Below are 25,549 nucleotides of genomic sequence, written 5' to 3'. Positions count from 1 at the left end.
AGGATTCAAATTGAAACCTTAGAATATATTCACTTTTTTAAATGAAATTTTATATTTGCTCATTAATTAAGCTATAAAAATACCCAAAAAAAAGCGTCAGTGGAAATGCGGATAAAAATTCTGGCTTCTAAGGTTTATTGTTCGTTGAATGAAAATCTATTATTCCGTTCACAAATGCTGTTATGTTATGGATTTCCATAAGGTGTTCCGTCTATACAAGGCGATAATCAGATATTGAATTTTTCATAAGTATGTTAATTTTTTTCAGTGCCACCTAGGATTTTCTACGTTTCCTCGAATGGCAGGGTAGAGGCAAAAAAAGGTTCTTCGGTAAGATTAGAATGTAAGGCTTCAGGAAATCCAGTGCCAAAGATCACTTGGTCGAGAAAAAACAACATATTGCCTGGAGGAGAACAAACAGCTGTCACGCCATTCTTGAACTTGGAAAGCGTAGATAGACATCAGGCAGGATTATATCTGTGTACAGCAAGTAATGGTGTTGGTGAAGATGTTACGCAGCAGATTGTCCTCCATGTTCTCTGTAAGTAACATAGTAATTTAGGTGATGAAGGCTGTCCCAACCAGATACGATACTTTTCATAACTATAGCCAAAACTTTAAAATTCAGATTTTATAGCACACATTTTTTCTTGATGTTTGTTCTCAATCCAAGTAAAGTTTTGATGAACCTGAACAACCGAGGGCATTTCTCCACCTCTCCAATTTTTTATGTTGAGAGAATATGAAAACCGAGGTATTGTGACATCTTTCAACTAAATCAATCTATTGTATAGTTTTCCAAATATTTGGTTGTGAATCATTATATTTCATCAGGTCCTCTGCGTTCACGCAGGAAATATCCCAGTAGGTCCTCGTAGATCTCGGGGTTCTTAGCAATTCTATAAGGCGCTATATATGTATGAAAGGACCCAATGATTCCCTAGGCATATATAACAACCCTCGCTGTTCAATCTGGTTTATGACCTCAGCAAATTAAAGTCGGTAGAGCCGGAATGATTAAGTATCCAGCTACCAGCTACTGACGCCTTCCACAAGCTGCGAAATGCAAGAGGCCTGCCGACAATAGACCGGTGCTCGTTTGAATCCAATAAATTATTCCAAGCAGCTTTTCATTTGTCGATTCATAACTTACAATTGTAGGTTATCATAACTTCGGAGCGGACATTCATTGAAGCACACCATTATCGTTTTATGTTTCGTGTTCGATAGTTTCATAAATGAAAATGAAGTTCAATTTGATTTTAACGTTATGGATTCAGCAATACTTTGTTCATAATCGATTTAACGTCAACGATTCCTCCAATGAACATGTTAAGTGTTCTGAATTCTTGAATATTCATTTTGCAAAATCTGATTCAAGGTACAAGTGAAAAGACAGCCCTTTGTTCCCTATCGTTTGATATACCAATCTTGTCGAAACTTGCGTTGCATTCTAAGAAAAAGTTCAAGAGCTTAAGATCGCAGAGTGACAATTTTAAAGGAGATATTTCATAATATGTACCTACTGTGGAAATCGAACTTGGTTGAATATTTCGGAGCAAAAAAATACATAAAACATGGGGTGCCATCAAAGTTGGCATCTAAAATTGATCGCCTTCGTTGACACTGTTCTTCTGGTGTCGTTATCGAACACGAAAAAACATGGACGAGTTCATTGGGGGTATAATTCTCGTTTTCAATTGGGGTCTGTTTCCAGCGACCGCCTTCAACATTAATGCTGTCAAAATGATGAATCATGTCCTGGCTCATAAAAATTAACCCCTTCGTTGCGCAGTACTAATTTCCGAATAAAAGGAGTTCAATTATAGGTTGATTAATGGAATTCGTCGGTTTTTGTTTCCATAATTAATCGCTCTAGTCATTTCTGAATTATAAATAGTATTCGGTTGAGATTTTTGGCGTGAAATTAGCTCCTTTATAGATCGAAAAGACAAAAAGCGACTTTTACTATTCGTCAAAGTGTCAGATGGTTTCCCGTTCAATTCCGATCTCTTTGAAACTTTATTCATTCTACTTTGATGGCTTTTAGTGTTTGTTGTCACTGGGCTATCAGGGTTATTGTTGTGGAGTCATCGATCATTCAGAAGGTACATTAATATTTACCGCTCACGAGTAAAACGGAGAGTGTTCATTATATATCTTGATTGATAATCCGATGGTATTTGATCCTCATTAATTTATTTTAGAATATACTGCTTGACAAACTGCTACTTTATGTTTTATGGTGGCAGTTCTAATTATCTTTGACTGCTTTCGTCCGGAGATCAGAAATCAAGGTACCCAATTTAAAATAAACTCTTTTCAAACTGCTACTTCATTTTCTATAGTAAAAATATTTCTTCTTTGAGGGCTTTACATTTCTGATGTAACTTTGATAGATTTTCTTGAAGAAACTGTTGTTAGGATGGTCCTTTATGATAAACATATTATGAAAATCTTCCCATAAAAAATTAAAAAAGGAGGAATAGTAATTAATTAGTCTGTGAGTTCTTAGCTCAAGAATTTTACTAGAAATCTTCAATCAAAGACCTTAAAAAAGCCTCATAGAAACTGGATCATTATGAATTCCAATAACTAAGTTAATTTTAATTATGTTTCATGATTTACAGAATAAAATCATGTTAAGCAGTCTCTAGATCTGGCACCACAGATTCATATCTCGTACGTACTATTCGCGTGCAAAGTAATGTTTAACTTAATCGTGGAAATCGATATTTTTGAGCACAATAGCTTCAGACATCGTGTCTGACATTTTCCTAATAACGGAAGCGAGTTCAGCTGTCTATAACGCAGCCATCTTGTACTCCAAAGTTGATTAAATTTTGCATAAACTTGATTAAGTCCCTTATTTTCAACATATTTCGCAAGGAAATCGTTTTAACCTACTACTTCGCAGAATTGTGTCACGAAAGTTTTTTTAATCGTTAGAGAAGAGATCAGACAGTTTTCAATATCTTTATAACTCATATTTCACAGATCTTTTGAACCTAAAGGAAATGCTGTATTCCTTACTTTTATAGGAGTATGAATAATATTCATTTACGAAAATCTAGCCTAATGTGCTCGCTAATTGATGCTACTCACTGATCAATTGTCGAACAATGAATCTGAGGATAACAAACATTGAAGGCAATTGCATCTATTCTCCTAATTAAACCTTAAAAAGAAAAGTTATACTATTTCATTTCTTCTGAACACTCGGTAACTTAACACAAGAAATTCAAATATTATCCTACGTTAGCGTTTCCTGTCATCAGAAAAATTATAACTTGGACGTTTTTATTTCCAGATTCATTAATTCTGCTCCCGTATCTTGGTCTCCTATTTAACTTTTTCCAGACTTGTGCAACATTGAATAATGTCTTCTTTGAACGTAGCCCCCTTGCCTCTCTCCGTTTAATCAATATGAGGAGCAGTAGTCGTCACTCCTCCTATCATTCAGTTTGATGAAACCATTGAAGAGTGCTTATTAAAGTTGTACCGACTGCTTGCTCTAGACGGGATCTGCCGCAATAACTGTTTAGCGAATTCCCAGGCAGGCAATAAGTGCCCCTGGGATAAGACAACCAATTGCGCGATTTTTGGTCCGCGAATTTAATTGACTCTGAAATCTAATTACGAAGTTATGGGGATGACATTTTGAGTGAAATGAATTCCTCTACTCGTGAACCCGGAAGGGATCTTTCGTTGATATCATTTTCAGATTGAACTATTGTTGCGAAATTCTATCTGAATCTGAACATTCTGGGTCCTCCGGGAATTGCTTTTGATTACCATGTTGATCTTCCCAACCCTCGAAAATTTATATCGTTTAACCTATGATATCACGATCAAAAATTTGAAATTTCTATGAGCGAATTTCAAGGATATGAACGACGTAAGTAAACAAAAAGACGACTAAGTAAATATGCTATGTTTAACTCAAGAGAAGTGTACCTATGTGTTTCCATCTGGAATTGGTTCGAACCAATGAAAAAATTAGGAGACTTTTTGAACTCATACTCCATGATTTCTAGCATTGTAGAATCTGGCTTCTTAAACTCGATTCAATTTCTATTATTTGTGATCCTAAAAAGATTTATTCTTATTTTTCACTTTTCTTCATATTTCTGCATTCAAACTTTCCGCAGAAAAATAAGTCACCCTTATGATTGTCACATGCAACTGTTGTCAGTGGAAAAAAAAACCTCTTTCGAGTTGCACGGAATATCTACATATCTCGGGCTGCAAAAGTCCGAAACAGCTTCAACATTTCAAAATAGTCGACAGTGAGCAGCTTTTAGCCTTTATTAAAGCGTCTAGGAGAGGGGAAAACAGAGCTTTTCGTGACGCAGTCCTCAGTGACGATATAAATATTAAAGAATGTGAGTGCGACAGCTGAGATAAGTCTGAACAATCCCGGACGGTGTCAGTTAATGAAGTAATAACGCACCTAGGGGAGATTCTTGGGAGAATTGGAGTCAGTTGAGAGGTTTTAGTTAAAATTGCGAAGCTACGTTAGTGGGGAATTTCACCAGAACCTCCGATTCATAAGGAAACCAACTTTCTAGTCAAAACATGATTTCTGAATGAATATTCAATTCCTGATTTGTATATTTCGTATTGTATTCATCCAAATTTTGTCTCTCCTTATTACCCAACCCAAAATATGCTTGTAATGAAAACTTTCGCCTCTATATTTGGAACATAAATCAGCTGTAACGTATGCTTGTATTTTAATTATCACACACATGTACCTATCTCCTTATTCATATGGCAGTTACGGCTTTCATTTCTGTTCGAGAGCTCCATTAGTTCTCACTCCAAGCCATTTTCATTTGCAGGTATGTACATGTAAGTTTTCGCAGAAAGGAGGAATATTAATTAGGACACCTCAAAACTCGAACTCGTTCCGAAGTTTCTGTATGTGATATGAGGAAAATCCGATGAACATTCTGTTACCTACTGTAATGGAACGCATTCGGATTATTCCATCCTTCAGGATTCAACTGAAGGAATTATTCTTCGACTCCTTACGATATCTTAGAATGAAATGGTTCAAATGATCTTTTTCTTCAAGATTCATTGCGGTTTTCATCTAGGCTATTCTGATTTATTTGAGAAAAAAGTGAAAAATGAAATAAAATGGTTCAAGCTGAAGTACTAAAACAAAAAGGGAATTGTCGATACTATATTCATAATGAAAGACACTGAAAAAAAGACCAGTGCATTTTCAATTATACAAAAAAAACTATAAATCAATAGAGATTGAAATTCTTCCATACTATCATAAGAACCCCAATGGAATCTTTTCTCTTCCGAGTTGAAACGAAACAACTATACTGCATTCACATTCATTTTAGCAGTCGGTTGGCCATGAAATAATTTTCTTAAGTTTTTGTAACTAGAACGGATTAAGGTTGGCACGCATTAAATGTCGTTAATGTCATAACGCCGTTGCCACAACTATTATCAATTTTTATTACGAAAATGCCGAAAGTGATTGAAAATAGAGACAGGGTTTCAGGAAGTGCTATTTAGAATTCAGGTCCGCTCATTCAAATAGTTATATCCTGATATTCTAGAATCCACAATACGTCAGACGGTAAGAACATATTCAATGTAAGAGAATTTATATAATGTTTCATCTGAATCCAAACGACTTGTATTTCAGCTGAATGTTTCAACAATCAGAAACATTGTGAATGAAGAGAATGACGAAGAATTTTCTTCTATTGAGAGACCCAAAAAAGTGGTAGCATTTGAGAATTTTATGCTCTAGTGAACTAATGCGAAAAGTTTACTACAGGATTTTCGATGAATGTCATTGTAGAATAAGTTCCCGAAAATTGATTTTTCTATTTTTCATTTGACTTGTCCTAAACATTGTAAATGTCTTAAGGTACCAATAAAGACCTAATTATTTTTATTATATCAATGTATTGATACACGCCAGTTGTCCTGTTAATTGTTTGTTCATGTGAAATTTTTGTTCAAAGTTGAAGTTCATCTTGACTTGAAACTTCCTTACTTATATTGATGCAAGATGATTTTTGTTGAAGAATTTAACATTCTTGTAATTATCTGTTAATTCCTTCGGGAGATACCCATTTCCAATCACTTCATCTTCGGGTTAATATTTTTGAAATCTACAACTGATGTAACGTATTCAAACTTAAGCCAAAGAACATAACGAACATTAACTCTCCTCAAGCTAGTGCATATTATGATATCATACTGATCTCTTGTATTTTCCATGCAAATATCTGGATTTGGTATGCCTTCAATCAGTTTGTGTAAACTACAATTAGTCGTCACATATTTTCCGAAGAGATTCGATATCGTGATAAAATACGTAATAACAGAAACTTTTACGTAGAACGGGCAACATAGCGTTGATTTAAAACCCAAAAATGTTTTGACAAGCGTCATAACCCCACATTTTCGTACTTTACAGAGTGAAATGTGTCAAATTTTCATGGACAACCGACTGCTAAAATAAAAGTGAATGGAGTATATGTACTATTTTACAACAAACGACAAAGGGAATCATTCAATAACATATGCATATGCTGCTAACCGAGTGGAGGTTTCAATAAGTTGATTGGTGTGCCTAATTATCGAGTTTATGAATTTGTTCACCGAAAGGAACCAATTAGCGATGGTGTATTCGAAATAATTCAACGGATTGTTTTTCTCACCCTACATTAATTTTTAATTGTTTATCAACAATGTTTTTCACCATTAGAAATAATAGATTTTTTTTTGGTTCAACGCTGAGTGGGCAGAAAAACGATGGAGTATCATAAAATTCAATTTCATAAAAAGGTTATCCGAACCAATTCCCATCGGAAACACTGCATGTAATTATAATCACTTAAGTCCCGGCCACGTTAATATGATTTACGTCCCCGAGTGATTTAAAGAGTGAAATACCATATTTGACAAAGAACTCTTTCCTGAGTGTAAGTGAATTACTTCCCAATCGAGCTCTAAAAGCAACACTTCCCGGTGGAATTGTGTTTCATCGATTTATCTGAGAATTTTGTCCCCGGTGTACTCAGTGGGTGTATTTGATTGCGCCTTTCAACCTTTATGGGAAATATTTCACCCGATTCTCGACAACCCTTTCCGAACCGAGTTCACTAAGCCATGCGAGGCTTACATTTCGAATTTTTTAACCCGGTTGTGTTTATTTTTTCGATGAGAAATTATCCCGGAGCTTGAAGCAACTGGAGGAAAAAAAATCGATCCTTTCCATCATTGTTTTGAGTCTTTTTCGCGGAGTACGGCCCTTATCGACCGCCCTGGCGACCGAGAATCTCCTCCGGCATATTCTCACACCAAAATTATGATCTAATTTCCTTCGCATTTCGCGGCAGCTTAGGGGGTTTTCCGAGGATCACATGTTTAATACACCTGTTTTGAATTTCAAGTTGCATTCAATCGGATTCTCCTGAGGAAAGATGCGATTTTTCCTCCTCCCGTGGTAATATAACTGTCACATCGGCGAATCTTTATTCCCTGAAATTTTTCTATGACTAAACCTCAGCGAGAAAATGCCTTTGGCGAATTGGGCTGAGCGTGAAGAGGATTTGGTCAATGCATCGAGCAACCACAAATTCTCGTTTGTTGAGACGGCTTAAACCGAAAGAGGAATAGAAGATGAGGATGTTACTCACATTCCTTAATAGTTTGATCGTGTTCTTTCGGGAGGAAAAAAAATCTAATATTCATACATTGAAAAGCCTTTTCGAGTAGAAAAAATATATTTCTCGTGGGAGACATCTTTTTCCATCTCTATGCACAATATTTTTCGTGATTCGCCTACTCGAAGAATTCTTCTCTTGATTCTGAAGAATATTTCGTGAAAATTGACGATATTTAATTCGATCTGTTCGAAGAATTTATGTTACCTATGAATGTTCTGTATAAGAATGCTATAAGCATAGGTCTTAAATTAATGTCCATATAGAAAAACCCTGTATTACATTATTAATAATCCTTGTTGATTACCTAAGTCTTGAGAATACAGCCCTTTGTCTATTTTCTTCGTAGCTGGTAGGCAGACCACGATAGTTGAAAAGTCCACATGTTGGCGCAAACAAGCACTCCTGAATACTAAATTATCAAACTAACACTTACTCCGGATGCCTTGTTTATTCAAACTTGCGAATCCTTTCCGAATGGCAACGTTGAATAGGTTCAGATGAATTTCCCAGACTGTTGGTGTTTAGAGAACTCAATGAACTCCAAGAAATATTCAACAGTTTCCTGAAGATAATTTACTTTACGAAATCTCTCCGTTATGAAGGCAGAATTTTTCTCATTTTTATACTAATGAATAAAATTGAAATGCCTTTTTATAATTTCCAAATAGTGATTACTTTTTTTGAGTTGAGGTTAGAGAACAAAGGCCATTATCGATAAATTAGAAAATTGCAAACTTTATTAACTATATTCTGCCTAGTCTTCTACTTTTATACCTCAATGAATTTGTATAGCTGTATAATTTGCTCCTAACAATGTGTAAATGAATAAGTGCGACAAACTTTGGGGTCTGAGTTCAATCATTCTTTTTATTCACATATTTAGAACTGTGTATACTCATTTGTAGGTTTTTCCAATGCGAATAAATTGAAAAGATCCTCCTAGCTCTTCGTTGTAGGAAAACGGAACCAAAAACAAAGTTTTGAGAAGGGTGTTGATCACAATCAAGAATGCTACATCGTTTCCCACCCATGCCTCCCTTGATTCAATTCCCGAGCATACGAAACTACTTTGGCGAATGACCGTGCGAGTAAAACACTACGTCTAGGGCAGAAGATTAACACTTTACGAACCCTGGCGCTTTCGTGAACCGGAAATGGAACTTGTCTGCCGTAAATTGGCACAAAGTTCACAGAATCTAATATTATCCAACCGCGTATATCCTGGAAAATCAGTAGAGCCTGCACGCATGTATGAGGAATATCCTCATTAAAACTATCACCAGTAATTGAGCGTATAATAAATATCTGTCGTGCTCCTCTGAGATATCAAGCGCCGGGATATATCTGGCAATCGATTCAACCACTATACTAAAACGATGCCTATACGCTTCCGTTTCCACAAATGAGGCTGCTTTCGCTTTTCCGGTTCATTATTGAAAGACTTGTCACATCAATACTAAGGTAGATGGAAATTCGTCTATCTAAATAAAATCGCAAGGGGGAAAAATGAACACAATTTGAACAAGATTTCATTTCATAACTAGATTTTTTCAGGATTTAAGAGTCAATACGCAGTTTTCTGAATGCTTTTGAACCTATCTAAGACATGAGTTTTCTATTGACCATTCTTTTTGATCCTTGCCACCATTTATAAATTTGTTAATTGAACAATTTTTTGGTGGTGGTTCAGGTGTTATCAAATGATATCAAAATCATAAAAAATTAAGACCTTTTTGAATAACAGCATGTAAATAAGGAGTTTAGATTTTTGTCTAGAAGCTGTGTGGGTCTCTCATATAAATTTTTTGTTTTTGAATAGCCGCTGCTTAGATACTACCTTCTAGAGATGATACCTGAAAAATTCAGTTCTGATTTCTAAGAAAAAAATTGAAAATTGCATTTCAGGTGCCATCTTAAGGAGCTATATTCATAAGAAGCAGGTGCTCAGAAAAAATTGTACGAAATACCCATTCACTAATATCATTCACATCCTGTTTAATATTTTCAAAAGTTTTAGTGAAGTTGAACGCTGGCAGATTTTGCTAGCACAATGTATGTACAGGCTTCGAACTTCCTAAGGTGAAATTAGGGTGGATGTCTACCATTCCCAACAGTAGCGAAGTTACTAGGACTACTAGAGACATTGCATTGTTATTCGAGTCGCACATTGATAAATTAGTCAGATTGTTGGACTGAACATAGTGCTAAATGATTGCCTAAGCTCGGGCACAGTGAAAGTGGAGTAATAATTCTTAGTTCCTGTTGAAATATGGGATAATATTTTAAACTGTAACTGTTTTGGCGAATTTCAATGCAATGTTAATATGAGAAAAAAAGGTTGAAACTGGTGGATTTCAACTTACCAAAACCTAATTCTGGCTTCTCCAGGCACCTTTTTCTTCTATTTCAGTTCTTGTCTTCCACACAAGAAGTTGTCTTCCACACAAGAACATACTACACTACCGGCACTAACTATTATTGCGAGCAAATCTATATTGAATAGCGGGTGAAACTAAAGTTTTTATATAGCGGGTGTTTCTATTATAATATTAGCGGAAATGTCTTTAAAATTTCAAGAGCGGCTGGAAAACTATAATATTCAACAACAAAGCAGCGATATCTTCAACTGACAACAACCGAATCAATACTGGATCCATAAGCGGTCTTGTGATGATGATTCAACAGATGTTCATTTTACTTAGTCACTCGGAGGAAAAACGAGAAAATCAGCGTAAACAGGCACAGTGAGTAATTACAAGTGGTTTTCATTACCTAGGAATAGTTTTTGACCATTATAAATAAGCAAAATTAAATTATGTAAAAGGTAGTTGAGAAATTTTTGATCTTCCTCAATGAAATGTTATTGTATATTTTAGGATTGGGTTGAAATTTTGGCAGAACTGAATTTATATCACTAAGGTCCGGTACTTTCACCTTCGAATAAATTTTATTCACTGTCAATGAGTATCTGTCGAATAATTTCCTATCTGAAGGATACCTTATTTCTGTGGTTTCAGATGAAATTATTTGTCGGATAACAATTCTATGAAAACACGGTATACTACTTTTCACTGATTAATGTAAAATAAGACACTGCATTGTAGAAATGGTCATAATTCCAACTAGAAAGCAAATATTTCGTGAAAATCACACAAAGAATAACCATGCATATAGAATCTAAAAAATTCAACCAATAATGACGTACTGACATTCGATCTATGACGAATAAAATCTTATTAACGAGTTTCAATGACAGATTCATTCGATGAATAACACTATCTGAAAGTGAAAAGACTGCATTTTGACTTATCCTAAGAATAAGACTTATCTGTCGAATAAATTTTGTTATTCGCACGTGAAAGTACCGGGCTTTAGGTAAGGATGATATTTGCTACATTGTTTTGTTGCCTATTGGGTCTTGATACCCGTTGATGGTTTGATGACAGAGTGTTTTATAAATGAGGATAATAATTATCACTTTTATGATTCGAAAATACAGGGTGAAAATGCCGGAACAGGACAATTTTTATTCGGAGGGGGACATGTTTCTAGCAGAATTGTTAACTAAAATCTCCTCAATCTTAGGTGTAGGGGTTATCACCCCTAAATTCTTAATAGGGTATAGAGGGTGAGCTATACGTAAATTTGAAAACGATAGTATTATGTAGAGTATTGTCTTCCAATTGAGGTTTAGCTCACCCTCTATTCCCTATGAAGCCCCTACACTTAGAGTTGAGGAGATTTCGGCTTACAATTTTGCTCGAAATACCTCCACCTCCGAATAAAAATTGACCTGTTCCGGCATTTTCTCTGAAAATATCCTTGTCGCGTCATAATTGACCTGGAAAGTTCACCCTGTATGTAATATTGCTACAATTTCTTCTTTTCTGATACATTTCCTTCAGCTCTCATGAACTTTTTCTGTGATTTTTTTGGAAACTTTTACTCTTACTTCATCTTTTACCCATTTTCCATACCATTCTTCTCGCTATATTTCTTTCGTGAGCTATTTAACTCCATAAAACCTTTACCCCTGTTCCCTTGGTGGCGAAATAAAGCGAATAATATCAAATTGTCATTGGAATGGAGTGAAACGAAAACAGGTAAAAAGGATATCGAAAAATTTTCGTCGTATCGGTTGCTCCCCAAAAATCGACACTTCCGTACAGAACCGGTTATTTATAGACGTCGATGTTGCGACATTTCATATTAGTCATTAAATCGATCCCTTTTTCAACCTTTCCCTATTGATATATCGAACGATGTGACGTCGTGGTAGGCACGTATGTGCTGGCTGCATCTATCCGCCAGCCGATCGTGCGTGCTGCATTTCACCCCGAACATAATGTCAAATTTTCGAAATCTATTTACGAGAGAGCTTTGACATGAATTGTAAAGGGCGCACTACGATAAATATCACGGGAATAATGGTCTACGAGATGAATACTTGGAATTTACATTCGGGTATGAATATCAACGAAGCTTTAGATGTCAAATGGACTGAATTTCGTACCGAGGTCCACGCTAACGAACTTGTTTATGGAGGACTGCCCGAATTTTCTATTTCCCATATTTCGAAATGAATTTATCGTTTCGAACTTGGCTTTATGGAATGCCTCGGACTTCGAAGGCAGGTGCTATAATTGGGAGAATTGCCTCACTGTCGATGCGCCGAGTCTCTTATAATAGATTGTACAAGGGGGTAATGAAGTGCATTTCTGAATACGACCGAATGGATTCTGACTTATCAAGAGTCGAATATCACCCTCTCCGTCCGTCTACGAAGGACTAATGGAAATTATTCGAAGAATAAAAACGTAGGTACAGATCGATGCCGTATTGGATCACTCCTGAATGGGGAACATTTTCTATTCCGTTGATTAATTTCTAATCCTCACAAATTGATGAAAAACACTTTTTTTCTTCCACCCTGATTCAATAAGTGCAAGAAGACCGAGTTTCAATTTCAACTGATCGAAGATACTGCTGCAATAACGGAATTATAGATTGTAAAACACTCTTTAGTGAACGTATATGTTATAGGTACATTACCTTTTCGATAAGGCTTTTCATTATGATGAAAACTATTCCAGTAGCATATAAATTCCATTTATTTCGGTTTCGGTAGCAAAACCATTTAATGATGGTACGATTGCAGATTTAATAATGGCATATTATAACTTCATTGAGTCATTATCGGTGAATTTCAAAATTCTTCCTTCACTGTCTGAACCCATTTGATCTGAGACCTTCAACGATTCAATTGAATGAAGGATTGTGACCAAATTTAAACCCCTCAGATTTCTGTTACACTCCTCAAAGTTCCCATTCATCGATTTGATCCCTGTCGAAATAAATAATTCAGACCTCATTTCCGGTTCAATTAAAATTTCAAGGTGGGGACCATTTCACTCTCAAATGCTTCTTCGCGCTCCTGGAGAGCCCGCCAGTGAAATGAACAAAAATAATATTCCTCTCCTTCGTTGTTCCTCCAGTTCAAGGTGGAAATTATGAGGGAGAATTATAAATTCCGATTCTACCGGATGAGAAATTGAAAATTATTTTCGCGGAATTTTTAGGGTAATGAAATGATGATGGAATTTGATGATCATCCGAATGAAATTTCACCAAACATAGACGAGAGTAATAAGACATTTAAATGATTCGCATAGATCAAATCTGTTGGATTCTAGGAACATAGATCTATGTTCCAAGGTCTACGATGACTATCTGACATAAATTCACATTTTCTATGAAAATTCATAGGAGAAAAAACATTTAATACGATTCCTAGGACGTTCAGCCTTCAGCTCATAACTTAACAAATCTGATAGATTAAAGTTTTCGAATTGGCAGTAGACCAGCGAATAGATGTTATCGTTCCGCCATCCTGGTTTTACTCCCGTCAGCTGACGCGAACATCTTCTATGAAAATATCTAGTAGAATAATCAAAAGTTTATTACTTTTCTTGGATGTTCTCGTGATGGTTGATCATTCGTTATGAATGGAACTTGATAATATCGAATAACGATGAACGTATAACTCATCTGAATGTTCTTCTATTGATGAATTCGGTTAGAGTGGAAATTGAAGAAGGATTAAATAGAAATGATTTTTTCACATTGCATCCTTTTCATTCATTTTTACAATGGCTGGTGGTATTATTGAGTCCCGTGAGAGTAATGAAATAGGTGTTCAACTTCACAATAAAAATATTAAGTATTCAAGATCTCTTTTTTTTTCACTATACCTTTATCCAATTATTTGTTTATCCCAGCGTTCATTAATTAGACCGACATCCTGGTATCTCTTCTCCAGTATCCCTTTGTCGTGTTAAAGGTTTCATGAGAAATCTGTATGAGACTGCAGAAAAGCAACTTGTTTTTCCATGAACGCGGCATATGTTTCCAACGTGTATCGTTCTCATAAAAGTAACGGACCACAGAACATCTTTTGTGCTGGTAAATGCTCCGAAAACCTTATCGTTGCCCTCCATGAATATACCACTATTGTGTGTGTATTGTGTTGATTTTTTGTGGACCCCAAGTACGAAGGAAAATATATTATAACATCGTTTTTTGTGGCCATCATTCCATCTTGCTTATAAGAGCAAATTCAAGATTGGAGGTCGTCATCGATATTGTGAACAAAGAATAATCTTCATTTTACATCGTAAGGCTTTTAAATAATTGATTGGCGTTCACCAAACGTCTTCTGCTGCCTTCTGTGGGCAAAATTCGATGAAAACGCTCTACTCAATGAGATTATAGAAAAAAGCGTTGCTCTGCAACAATTGATTCTGTTGACATGACATTTTGGAGATGTCAGCAACAAGAAATAAATATCACAGTCCCCGCAATGTTAAACTGGATTTACCTTGACGATAGTAGATGTCTCATATTTTTCACAAAACGATCTGTGATTATCTATTATAATGGAGTATGTAGGTTGAATCGAAGGACGTACAAAATACATGAAATCGGAGTTCATTGTTCTTTCTGAACAAACAATCCTACACTCGCTCCAATAATATCACGTTTGTTCTAGTAATATAGGACCCTAGAGCCATTCGCTTTAGGGTCTTCCTCAACGCGAAAGTGCGTAATAGGGCGTGCCGGAGTCAAATAGAGCTGAGACCTCAAGGAGAGGATTCGCAACTTTATTCAGTTAGGTACAGGTTAATTCGATTCCAAGGATGTCCAGAACATTGCCTTAAATTGGTCCCAACACGGTATTCGCAGAATTTCAATGAAGGAGTTTGAAATAATCCAATTGTTAACTGCCAGTTTCAATATTGGACCGTTTTTGTTTCGTTTCACGTTTTTATATTTGATTTCGAAAAAAAAAACAGCTCTCTGGCTACGGTTGTTTTAATGGTCGTAAGGATGAATCTTTCCGTTAATTACAAACTCTCTGCAAGAAGTGAATCTGACGGAACCTATCATGCGACATCGCGTGCCGTCGTGGTTTATTGATCACGTGTTAGGCAATCGGTTAAAGAAAGAAATTCACAAAACAATAGATGTTATCGGAGCCTAACTAAATTAGCATTAAAGGGTACTACAGTGTTAAAATGGCTTTTCATGGAAGAGAAGCTCTTTAGCCATTCTAAGTTGAAAGGAATATTCAATGAAACAAGAGCAGATCTGAGGACTCCTTCATTAATATATATTAATTTCATTTGATTTCTGAGGAATATTCAATGAAGAAAACAAAAATTTGATTTACCAATCAAGCTGATATTTCAGGTTTTAAGTACTGGAAGAAATTCAACGTCTCTTCAGAAAAACTTTTTTCCCAATATCTTCTCACAACTATAGAAACCGTTATTTATACCTCGCTTCTACTCTTTTAACTAATAATTTTTTAATAATAATAACTAATACTTTATATAAATGATTACACACATGGTCCTTCGGGCCGGATCATATTCAATAGCTCATTTTCGATGGACTGTATATTTTAATAGAATATTGCACGTCTTCTCGGAAGAACAAATTATCAGTTTCGCAGATAATTCCATTTTGTTCTATGTATGATGTTTTTTTCTCTCGAAAATGAATTTCTCGTATAGGGCAAGGTGAAAATAGTTGCTAGTTCGATTCTCCAGATCGACGTTTTCTCTCCGAGATTCTCGGATCCTCTTTCAACAACCGGTTGATAAAGAGGGGACTTGAAATATTCAAAAGAAGTGGATCTTTATGTGACAGGCCAACCATCAGACATCCAGAGCCAGGCACAAACCCGGATTTTCATGGCGTTGCGAACTCAAATGATTGAAAATTTACAGGATCCTTTGTGTATCCCGCAGTATCGTTCTTAGCTCTGTCTAAACCTCGCATCCACTCCAATCCTATTCGCAACCTCTGCTATTAGAGGGAACGTTTTCGATGTTAATTCTGCGTTTCATTCTTCTTGCGGTTTACTCCTCCTGCTATCTCGGTGTTTTACCGCGGCCTAATATGTGCGGCCGGTTGGGTTCACACAATAAATTCTAGCTACCGGCCTGAATTTTTCAATGATACAGGTTTTGGGTTCACCGACAGGTGTACTTCGGCAGAGAGGTTGGTTTCTGAACCTTTTCGAGCTTTGGGTTTGTCCTCAATCTTCGATTAGCCAGATGATCTCATTGAAAGGTACAGCCACCACATTGAGAACGGGTGAAACAGTATAATACCCATCAAAGTATCCAGCTAGAATTCTATATTTCTTCTTCTCATAATTTGAATCAATTTTTCTTTGTAGCATTCGAAGACAATAGTAGAGTACCAGTAGGATGTGCTGATTATAGGCCTTTCGATTATTCTTCAACAGGAAATTGAAACCCCAATAAATTTTTAATCATATTTGACCAAACAATATAAATCCTTATATCTTCTGGAAGAAACGTAATTTATATTGCTCATTAGAAGTTTCCAGAAGAAAATCAACTCAAACAACTGAAAACGCTTGATTAATGGAGCTCTGCTGTTTAAACCTTATTCAATCAATATTTATTGAGTAAATGTATAATCAGGAACGTTGAATACAATATGCATATTTCATAACTTAGGAAAGAATATCGGTATATATACGAAGTCTCTCCAAATAAAGTCATGAGGCGTTCCCTCTTTTAACCCTCGGAAATTATGGACCAAATACAGGGTGTAAATGAATAATTGCGAAAAAATTCAAGAGGTGATTCCACATACATAAATTGTATAAGTTTCCATATAATTTTTTTTCGAGCAGCCTTGGTTTAAATACAGCTTTATAAATAAATAAAAATGAGCAGACATTCTATGCGAGTGAGAAAGCAAAAAAAAATTTGGTGGTGTTCCCCTATAAGTAGAAAAAGCCACCCCTAACATTTTTGTTCATCAATTTTACAACAGGAAAAATATTTTTTGATTGTCTGATTCATTTTGAACAAATAATGTAATTTTTTGCTAAGACTAATGGTTTTTGAGAAAATAATTATTTATCAAAAGTTTGTAGTGCGAGTCGTTTGGGCTGGAATTTTCTTTAAACTTGAATTTAACTAGTAGGAGGTTGTAATGCCGACATTATCACCATGAACACTATCAAATTTTTTTTGACTTCTCGCTTTCATAGAATGTTTGGTCAATTTCATTTCTGCCAATTTTCTGGTCCCTAAGAAAAAATCAAAAATTTCTTTTCAGTAGCCATCTTTTAGGGGCTATATCATCTTTTTCTGGGTAAATTATTTACTTTTTGGAATTCGTCTCATATTTCTGACGTTTCGTAATGAAAATTATGATCAAACCTTCCTGAAATTGATATTTAGGTATTTAGGTAACTGTATCTTGAATGAGATAATCAAAGAATTATTTGTATGGCTAATTTTAACGCCTTCATGTAGATTATCGTTGCCTAAATATGATTTAACATTAAAAATCATCTGAAATAAAAAGCGAAATGGGTGGAGAAGTTTTTCACGAATAATCAAGGAAGTTGCAAAATGGTGAATGCGACAGTCCGTAAGATACCGAGATATAATGAATGTGAATCTTTTAATAGTTATTCTTACCCTCCATAGCTCTGAACCTTCTTTGATAACTGGAGAATAGCAGTTGCTAGAACTTTCTTTTCAAGGTGAATATTGGGTTTCAGACGGTAGAACGTTTATTTGGTGTAATTTTATCAAATTTACTTGTTGTTGTTTGAAACTTGTAACACGACCCATAAAATTCGAAGCAAACAGCTGCAAGTCTCATGATTCATGGCATCGTACTTAATGAATGCGTTTTCGGAATCAGTATTTATTATCGAATAATGCGCTTATAATTCTCTATCACGGCGTTGTTATCATTAAAACATGGGTCGTTTTCCATTATGCCTACGCGGTGGGAATTATTAGTTTGCATAAAACTATTTCCATAAATTTGTGTTAGTTAATTGCGAATGCGGGCCGATTTTCGATTACACGGTCATTAGCTAGATAACTTTCGGTTCGATTGAAAGGCCGTTGTATCTACTAGTGAATTGGACAATTGGCTGAGCAACAGTTATTGATGCTTGTGTGGATGACACACGACGATATGAACTGTGTTATGAACTCAGCATGAGCGTTACTGCCAAATAATATCAATCATTCCCGAATATTCTCCCCGCTTGTATTTCTCATATTCTATTGCATCTTACAAGGCAACTGATGAGTGAACTTGATATTCCATTATGTCAACTGCACTTAAATTTTCGTATTGAAATTTGCTTGGACGTAATCCTTATCCTATTAACTTTTCAAACTCGATGAATCTGTCAACCTAGAAGAGGTATATCAAAAATTACGCTATTGGTTAATGTCATTTGGATGTTAACATACTACGAATAATATGATAAGCACCTCGTTTTTGAACGGTCGATATGTTGGCGAGACTGAAAAACATTCGAGTGAAATTTCCCCAGGAAACTCTGTTACAGTAAATTGCCTAGTCAGAAATTAAAATCCCATATTCAGGTACACTATACTGAACGAGCCCGATTTTTTCCAGCCTCGTCCTGAGTGCTCCAGAATAAACAGCGTGAATGAGTGGACCTCGATAAAACTACCACGAAAAATGCATAAATTACATAACTTTCTAGATAAAGTTTTATTAACATTCGTTTATGCCCACCTCCAGTTATAATTCATGATCTTAATTAAACGGGAATTTTACGATCAAGCTGTAAACTTAAATAAGAAAACTTAGTTAGCACACATCGTCGAGTTTGTTCATGAAGAATTAGCACTTAGATTGGGTCGGTTCGAACATGTTCAAAATCGAAATTTCTATCGCTTCCACAAATATGGATAGGTCTATGTGATTTTCAACAAACCGAAACAAGTTACCGTCATTTTATGATAGGTATAATATTTCTTAATTCAATGGAGAAATAGGTAATCAAAATAAAAAAGAAAATGTTATGTAAAGTTCAATAGGTTATAATGTATTTAGATTCATATAATAAATAATTGATTGATAAAAAATTCGCTTCGTCCATCTATCTGAAACTATTGGACAATTCATAAAAGACTTGAAAGAGCAAATTTTACAGGTGATTTAGGAAACTTACATTTATCTGCCATGATGAGTTCATAACCTGTTAAACTTCATGATTGATATCCATCGAATAACTCAATTGATTATGAACGAGAAACTCCGTAGTTGTCCCAAGGCCATTATGGCTCGAATTTGAATACTTTCAACATTCGATCAAACGTTGTCAGTAACATTCGCAATACAATTCCGTTAATTCTATAATCATATGCCCTGCGGCGGATATGATGTGCGGTCTGTGGTAATCACATTATGGTGAATGCACAGGGCGCGAGTTAACCTAAAATATATATGACATTTGAGGGAAATTCAGAATGCAAAATAAGCCGGTTGAGGATAACGAGATAGTAACCACTAATGATTAGTCCCCATGATGAAGACCGTATTTCCAGCATCTGAAATGCGTCGCTTTGGGAAACATGGTTTAACTAATATATGCTAGTTTCGTCTGAAGGCCCTCATTCAGCGAATCAAATCGAAAACATCGAATTTATTTGTGGAGATAATGTTGAGGGAAACTGTGGGGCTAAAGGATTTTGAAAGTTAACTGTAGATTAGCACTTATCGTGAAATCTACTCACAGAGGGCAACAAGACCTACCTTTCTTCTATGATATGAAGTTGACAATTTGATTTAACGTTTCATAGCACAGAACTTCATTTGAATAGGCAGCAAAAGAAACCATGCATAGTCATGATAGAGACATAGAGTCTCTATTTCTATGAAAGAAACTTTTCAAATCTGTCAAGGACCATTGAAGAGTGAATATGTAAACTTGAAAATATTTATAAATCAGTTATAGGACATACGATATTCGATATAAGCCACCCTAAATGAATCACCCTGTACAGACGAAAGGGAAAGCTGCCTTAAGTTTTGTTCCAGTGCGTGGTAATTTTAGGCAAAAGTTCTATTTCGGGAGCAGTATCCTTATTCGAGATGAAGGATTACCTTTCAGTGAATGTGAGGATCATAGAGTTCAGTTCAGTGATTCACCGTCATCAAATCGGATAAATACGAGGACGTGGTAGAGAAGTTGGTACTATTTCTGATTTTACGAGATGGGTCTGAGTTGTGGGTCGGAATCATGGCCTATGAAATTCGTACAAGAAGATAAATACCGGTCCGTTGAGATTATCATAGTTTTACATTAGGGAACCGTACAATCTTCACGGCGACTTAACAACTATTATTTATGTGCCCCTCACGTATTTCCTGTGGGAAGGCGGCGCGAGTCCGGGAATCGAGAAAAACCCACTCGAAAATTGAAAGAAGTAAATCAATCTAGTTTATGTGAGACCCTTATGAGTTTCCACCGGAAGAAACTTGTGTATTTTATGAGAGATTTTTCAATCAAAAGCGTTAAGAGGTGCATGAGAAAGAAGTGGTCTGGAGTCAGATACGGATCCGGAATATCTGGCTTCTTAAGGACGTTTTCAGGATAACTCAGGAATGACGGAACACGTACCGTGTAGGTACTGGAGATTTGCTGTGCACTCTTGTTGAAAGCGACTGTCGACGCTGGCTGTGATATAAACGTATTCCTGTTGAATTTCAACTTTCGGAGCAACGAATCTAAATGAGTTGCGTTCGGTTTTCATCCGATCCGTATTCATTAGACGAATTCTATTTCGTTCTCGGATGGAATTCGGAACGAGGTATTCACCTGCTGAGCAACCTATTCAAAAATATTATTCTAAGTTCGTCATTTTATTCAATACTTAAAATTGTCCTACAATCCAACACCGACTCGGAAAAGCTAACAAGTTGAAAGTCATCATACAGAATTGTGTCAATTTTGCATTGAATTATATCGGTATGATGAGCTAAGACAAAAAGGTCAAAAAGGGAACAGAAAAGCCTTACTGGGCCGGAACCTTTTTGTTGTATAGGAAATTGCACTTATAAGGAAGAGTTTTTAGAGAAGGAGGAAACCGAAGAAGAAACACACTGGCGGAATCTTTTCCCTTACTACTAACTATTGGTACTGTAGGTACCACATCGAATACTTGTGAAAGATTGAATCTTCTTATAGGGCCCTTCCTAGGGTATAGGCCACCCAATTCTAAATCCGAAAATCGAAAATTTTTATTTTTCGGACTTTATCGATCCGGGTCATTTTTTTGACTAATTCGAGGTCGTAGATTACGAATATGCAATTAGATTTTTCGACTGATCATTATTTTTGGAAATAAATCACTATTAATGGAAAATTTATGAGAAATTGCTCAACTTTGAAGAGCTATAGCAGCTAGAAAGAAGGGACTAGACCTGTGCTGATTTTTTTGGTGATAGACTGATCCTTCGCTAATAGAAAAATCTAACTTTCATTCATCTACCACGAACAGTTTGGATTTTATGATTTTTTTGAGAAGATCCAAAATTTCGAATCTTTCATCGACCATAACTTGAAAACTAATCCTTTCAGCAAAATTCTGTTTGCATTTTCGTGATGTACGACCTCGATTTGGTAAATACTCGAATTTTGGTGGAAATCGGAGAGATCAAAAATTTTTCAAATTTTCCATGCATATGTATGGAAAAATTGCGATTTTTTTGAAAAATATTTTTGGTCTCCGATCGAAACCAAATTTATACTGTATACTAATTCGAGGAAGTAGAACACAAATATACAAACAGATAATTTTTAAAAAATTTATTTTTCAAGTTATGGAAGACGAAAAATTGTAAATTTTGGACCTTCGCGGAAAAATTCATAAAATCGAAACTGTTCACGGTAGATAAATGAAAATTAGAATTTTTTATTCGCAAAGGATTAATCTATCAGCAAAAAAAAAAACAGCATAAGTCTAATTCTTTTTTTTTCGCTGCTACAGCTCCTCAAATTTGAACAATTTTTTTCAAAATTTTCACTAAAAGTGATTTATTTCCCGAAAAACTGATACTAAAAAAAATCTAATTGCATATTCGTAATCTACGATCTCGAATTAGTCAATAAAATGACCCGGGTTGATCTAGTTAAATAAATAATTTTTTGTTCGTACTCAAAAAACAAGTACCAGACGAAATTATTCTAAATCCGAAAATTTTTACTTTTCGAAATTTATCGACCCAGGTCTTTTTTTTTGACTAACTGTAGGTCGTAGATTACAAATATGCAATAAGATTTTTCCTGGGATCAATATTTCAAGAAATAAATCACTTTTAGTGGAAAATTTCGAAAAAATTGGTCAACTTTGAAGAGCTACAGCAGCTAGAAAAAAGGCACTGGACATGTGCTGATTTTTTTGGTGATAGAACAATCCTTTGCTAATAGAAAAATCTAACTTTCATGCACCTGCCGCGAACAGTTCAAATTTAATGATTTTTTCCCCGAAGGTCCAAAACTTCCGATTTTCCATCGACCATAACTGGAAAACTAATCCTTTCAGCAAAATTCTGTTTGCATATTCGTAATCTACGCCCTCGATTCAGTGAGTACTCGAATTTTGGTGGAAATTGGAGAGATCAAAAATTTGTCAAATTTTCCATATGTATGGAAAAATTGCGATTTTTTTCAAAAATATTTTTGGTCTCCAATCGAAACCAAATTCATACTGTCGACTAACTGAAGGGCATGGATAACGAATATACAAATAGATAATTTTTAAAAAATTTATTTTTCAAGTTATGGTCGATGAAAAATCGGAAATTTTGGACCTTCGCGGAAAAAATCATAAAATCGAAACTGTTCGCAGTAGATGAATGAAAATTAGAATTTCTTATTCGCAAAGGATCAATCTACCACCAAAAAAAACAGTTTATGTCTAGTCCTCTTTTCCTCGGTGCTACAGCTTCTCAAAATGTTCAATAACTATCAAAATGACTCCAATCCTTCAATGAAACACCTCTTCGCCATGTTTAGCGTGATCCATCTCTGAAGGGGTGCCGGAATTGAAGGCTGCTCATTCTCACCCTTCACCTGAGTAGAAAAGAAGCCAGTTAGCACAACGATCTGTGCTCCAGCAGCAGCACAAGAGGGTCATAAATCAGAAGGCATTTTTGCCTGGCGGGGGTATCGCGAACTAACCGCTCCCTCGGGCTGTGATTAGCCCCGATAAGTTGAGACAACGTTGGCACGAATACGTCACATTCTATTTGGCGTCCCTGCTTCGACTATAAGTTACATCTGCGATTATGTGGTATCAGACTCCGAAGATAAACTCTTTCGCTAGCAGTGACTGATGGGCTTTCGGTCACGCCGGAGAATAATGGTCAATTGTAGATTTCAATTTGAGATATCTGATGCTTGTTTGGGTTCGGGTTAACTTACGGATAAATGTTTGGGAAACAATTTCAGGCTCTTCTGCTGGAGTGTCATTCGGAACCAACAAAAAAAAGATACGTTCAAAAATTGCCATGTCTGTGCAACGATATATGTTTACCACCATAGATTTAACCCACACTAGAATAATTCTACACATGGGGCAAAATTTGAATTTTTTCAATTGATGTGGCCGATGAAAATCTGCAGGGTGAGTCAAAAACTCATCCTCACCGTACAAATACACTGCGAAAAAAAATTAACGCACGTTATGGAAATCTCAAATTTATTCTACAACTGAAGGTGTTCTCAATGATAATTATTTTTATCAGAATTATGCAGGCATATGTTATCCACTTTCAACGGTTTTCTTCAATACAGATGTTTTTTTCCAGCAGGAATAAAAAAAGAAGATATTATCAGATTTTGAATGTATTGGCTCCATTCTAAAATCAGTTGTTCTCGATCAATTCTAGTGATCAATAGTTCGATTGCTATGCAACGCGAAACACGCAATTTGACCCAAGGGGAATGTGCCCAAGCGGTATTTTTGCGAGAAGAAGGGTGGACATACAAAAGAATTGCAGAAAGGTTTGGAGTTTCCCATACAAGTGTGTCCAGAATGTTGCAGCGATTCAGGGAGACAGGTATGAATGTCCGAAGACCAGGACAGGGTAGACCACGGGTAACAACTGCCATTCAAGAACGTTACTTGAGAGTTTCTTCGTTAAGACAACGGTTTGCAACCGCTCGCCTCCTTCAAATTCAGCTTGAGCAAACTCATGAGGTGCAAATTAGCACTCAGACAATAAGAAATCGCCTCAGAGAATATGATTTAAGGCCTCGTGTCGCGGTAAGACGCCAAGCTCTTACCCCAGCCCATCGAAGGGCGCGTTTGGATTTTGCGAGAGAGCATAACCATTGGGAAGAGGCCGATTGGGAAAGAGTTCTCTTCACAGATGAGTCTAGATTCTGCCTCTACCATTGTGATCGACGTTCCCTTGTATACAGACGTCCACATGAAAGATATGTTCAGTGCAATTTCCTGAATACTACTGGTTTCGGGGGGGGAACGATTATGGTATGAGGTGGAATATCTTTGACTGCTCGCACAGACCTAGTGGTCGTTGATAGTGGAGCTATGAATGCTGATAAGTATATAAGGAACATTCTTGAAGAGCATGTAGTGCCATTTGCCCCATACATTGGTGAAAATTTCATTTTTATGGACGATAATGCCAGACCCCATCGTGCGCGCATCGTTCAGGAGTACCTTGAAGAGGTTGAAGTCTCTCGAATGGAATGGCCACCAAGAAGTCCAGATCTCAATCCGATTGAGCAGGTTGGGACAACCTCAACAGAAGGCTGAGAAGTTCAGAAAATCATCCAGCTACTCTTAATGACTTAGGAATCCAACTCGGAGAAATCTGGGAAGGATTAGATCAGAACATTTTAAGATCACTCATTTTGAGTATGAACCGTCGTTGCCGAGCTGTAATTAACGCAAGGGGTGGAAATACCAAGTATTAAATCACTTATCAGCATTTCAGTATTTTGAAAATTGTTCATTTCTCTTCTTTCAAATAAGATTCGGTGAAATCCGGAATTTTTCTTCCATTTGAAGTGTCTTGTTCCGTTCAAAACATTCCCGAGAGAACATAAAAAATAAGTTATAAAGTCAATGTAGAGTTAACTTTCATTACAATTGAGATTTTCAGAATGTGCGTTCATTTTTTTGCGCAGTGTATTTCAACAGCAGATTCGTGGGGTCATAAGAAACACTTTTTCCTTCAACATTATTTCCTCAAAATAATAAATACCGAGGATATGAATTAGTGCGTTATTTCTACCGATTCTCTGTACATTCTCGATGAACATATCTTCAGACTGCACTAAGAATATAAGTCAGATCGAAGTCTTTCGGTAAAGTTGCTAGCCATTCGAATTCATTACATACTGGATATTTAGGTTTAGTGTCCACCTAATTTCAAGCCTTAAATCTTGTGCGTTGTTTACGAGGATTAGCAGAATT

The 25,549-nt window shown here is 36.0% G+C and overlaps 1 protein-coding gene across 2 annotated transcripts in view; it reads left to right on the top strand.

Annotated features, from left to right (window-relative positions):
• LOC123322896 (limbic system-associated membrane protein-like) overlaps nucleotides 1-25,549 on the top strand; it is a 127,303-nt gene that overhangs the window by 78,929 nt on the left and 22,825 nt on the right. For both annotated transcript variants that reach the window (XM_044910978.1, XM_044910977.1), the window contains exon 5: nucleotides 269-541. In XM_044910978.1, coding sequence (XP_044766913.1) covers nucleotides 269-541 — 273 coding nt within the window. The remainder of the gene's footprint in view (nucleotides 1-268; nucleotides 542-25,549) is intronic.

The sequence above is a fragment of the Coccinella septempunctata genome, chromosome 1 (assembly GCF_907165205.1).
Source record: "Coccinella septempunctata chromosome 1, icCocSept1.1, whole genome shotgun sequence".
NCBI lineage: Eukaryota > Metazoa > Arthropoda > Insecta > Coleoptera > Coccinellidae > Coccinella > Coccinella septempunctata.
Note: the sequence above shows the minus strand (reverse complement) of the source record. Positions and strands in the feature narration are given on the sequence as shown.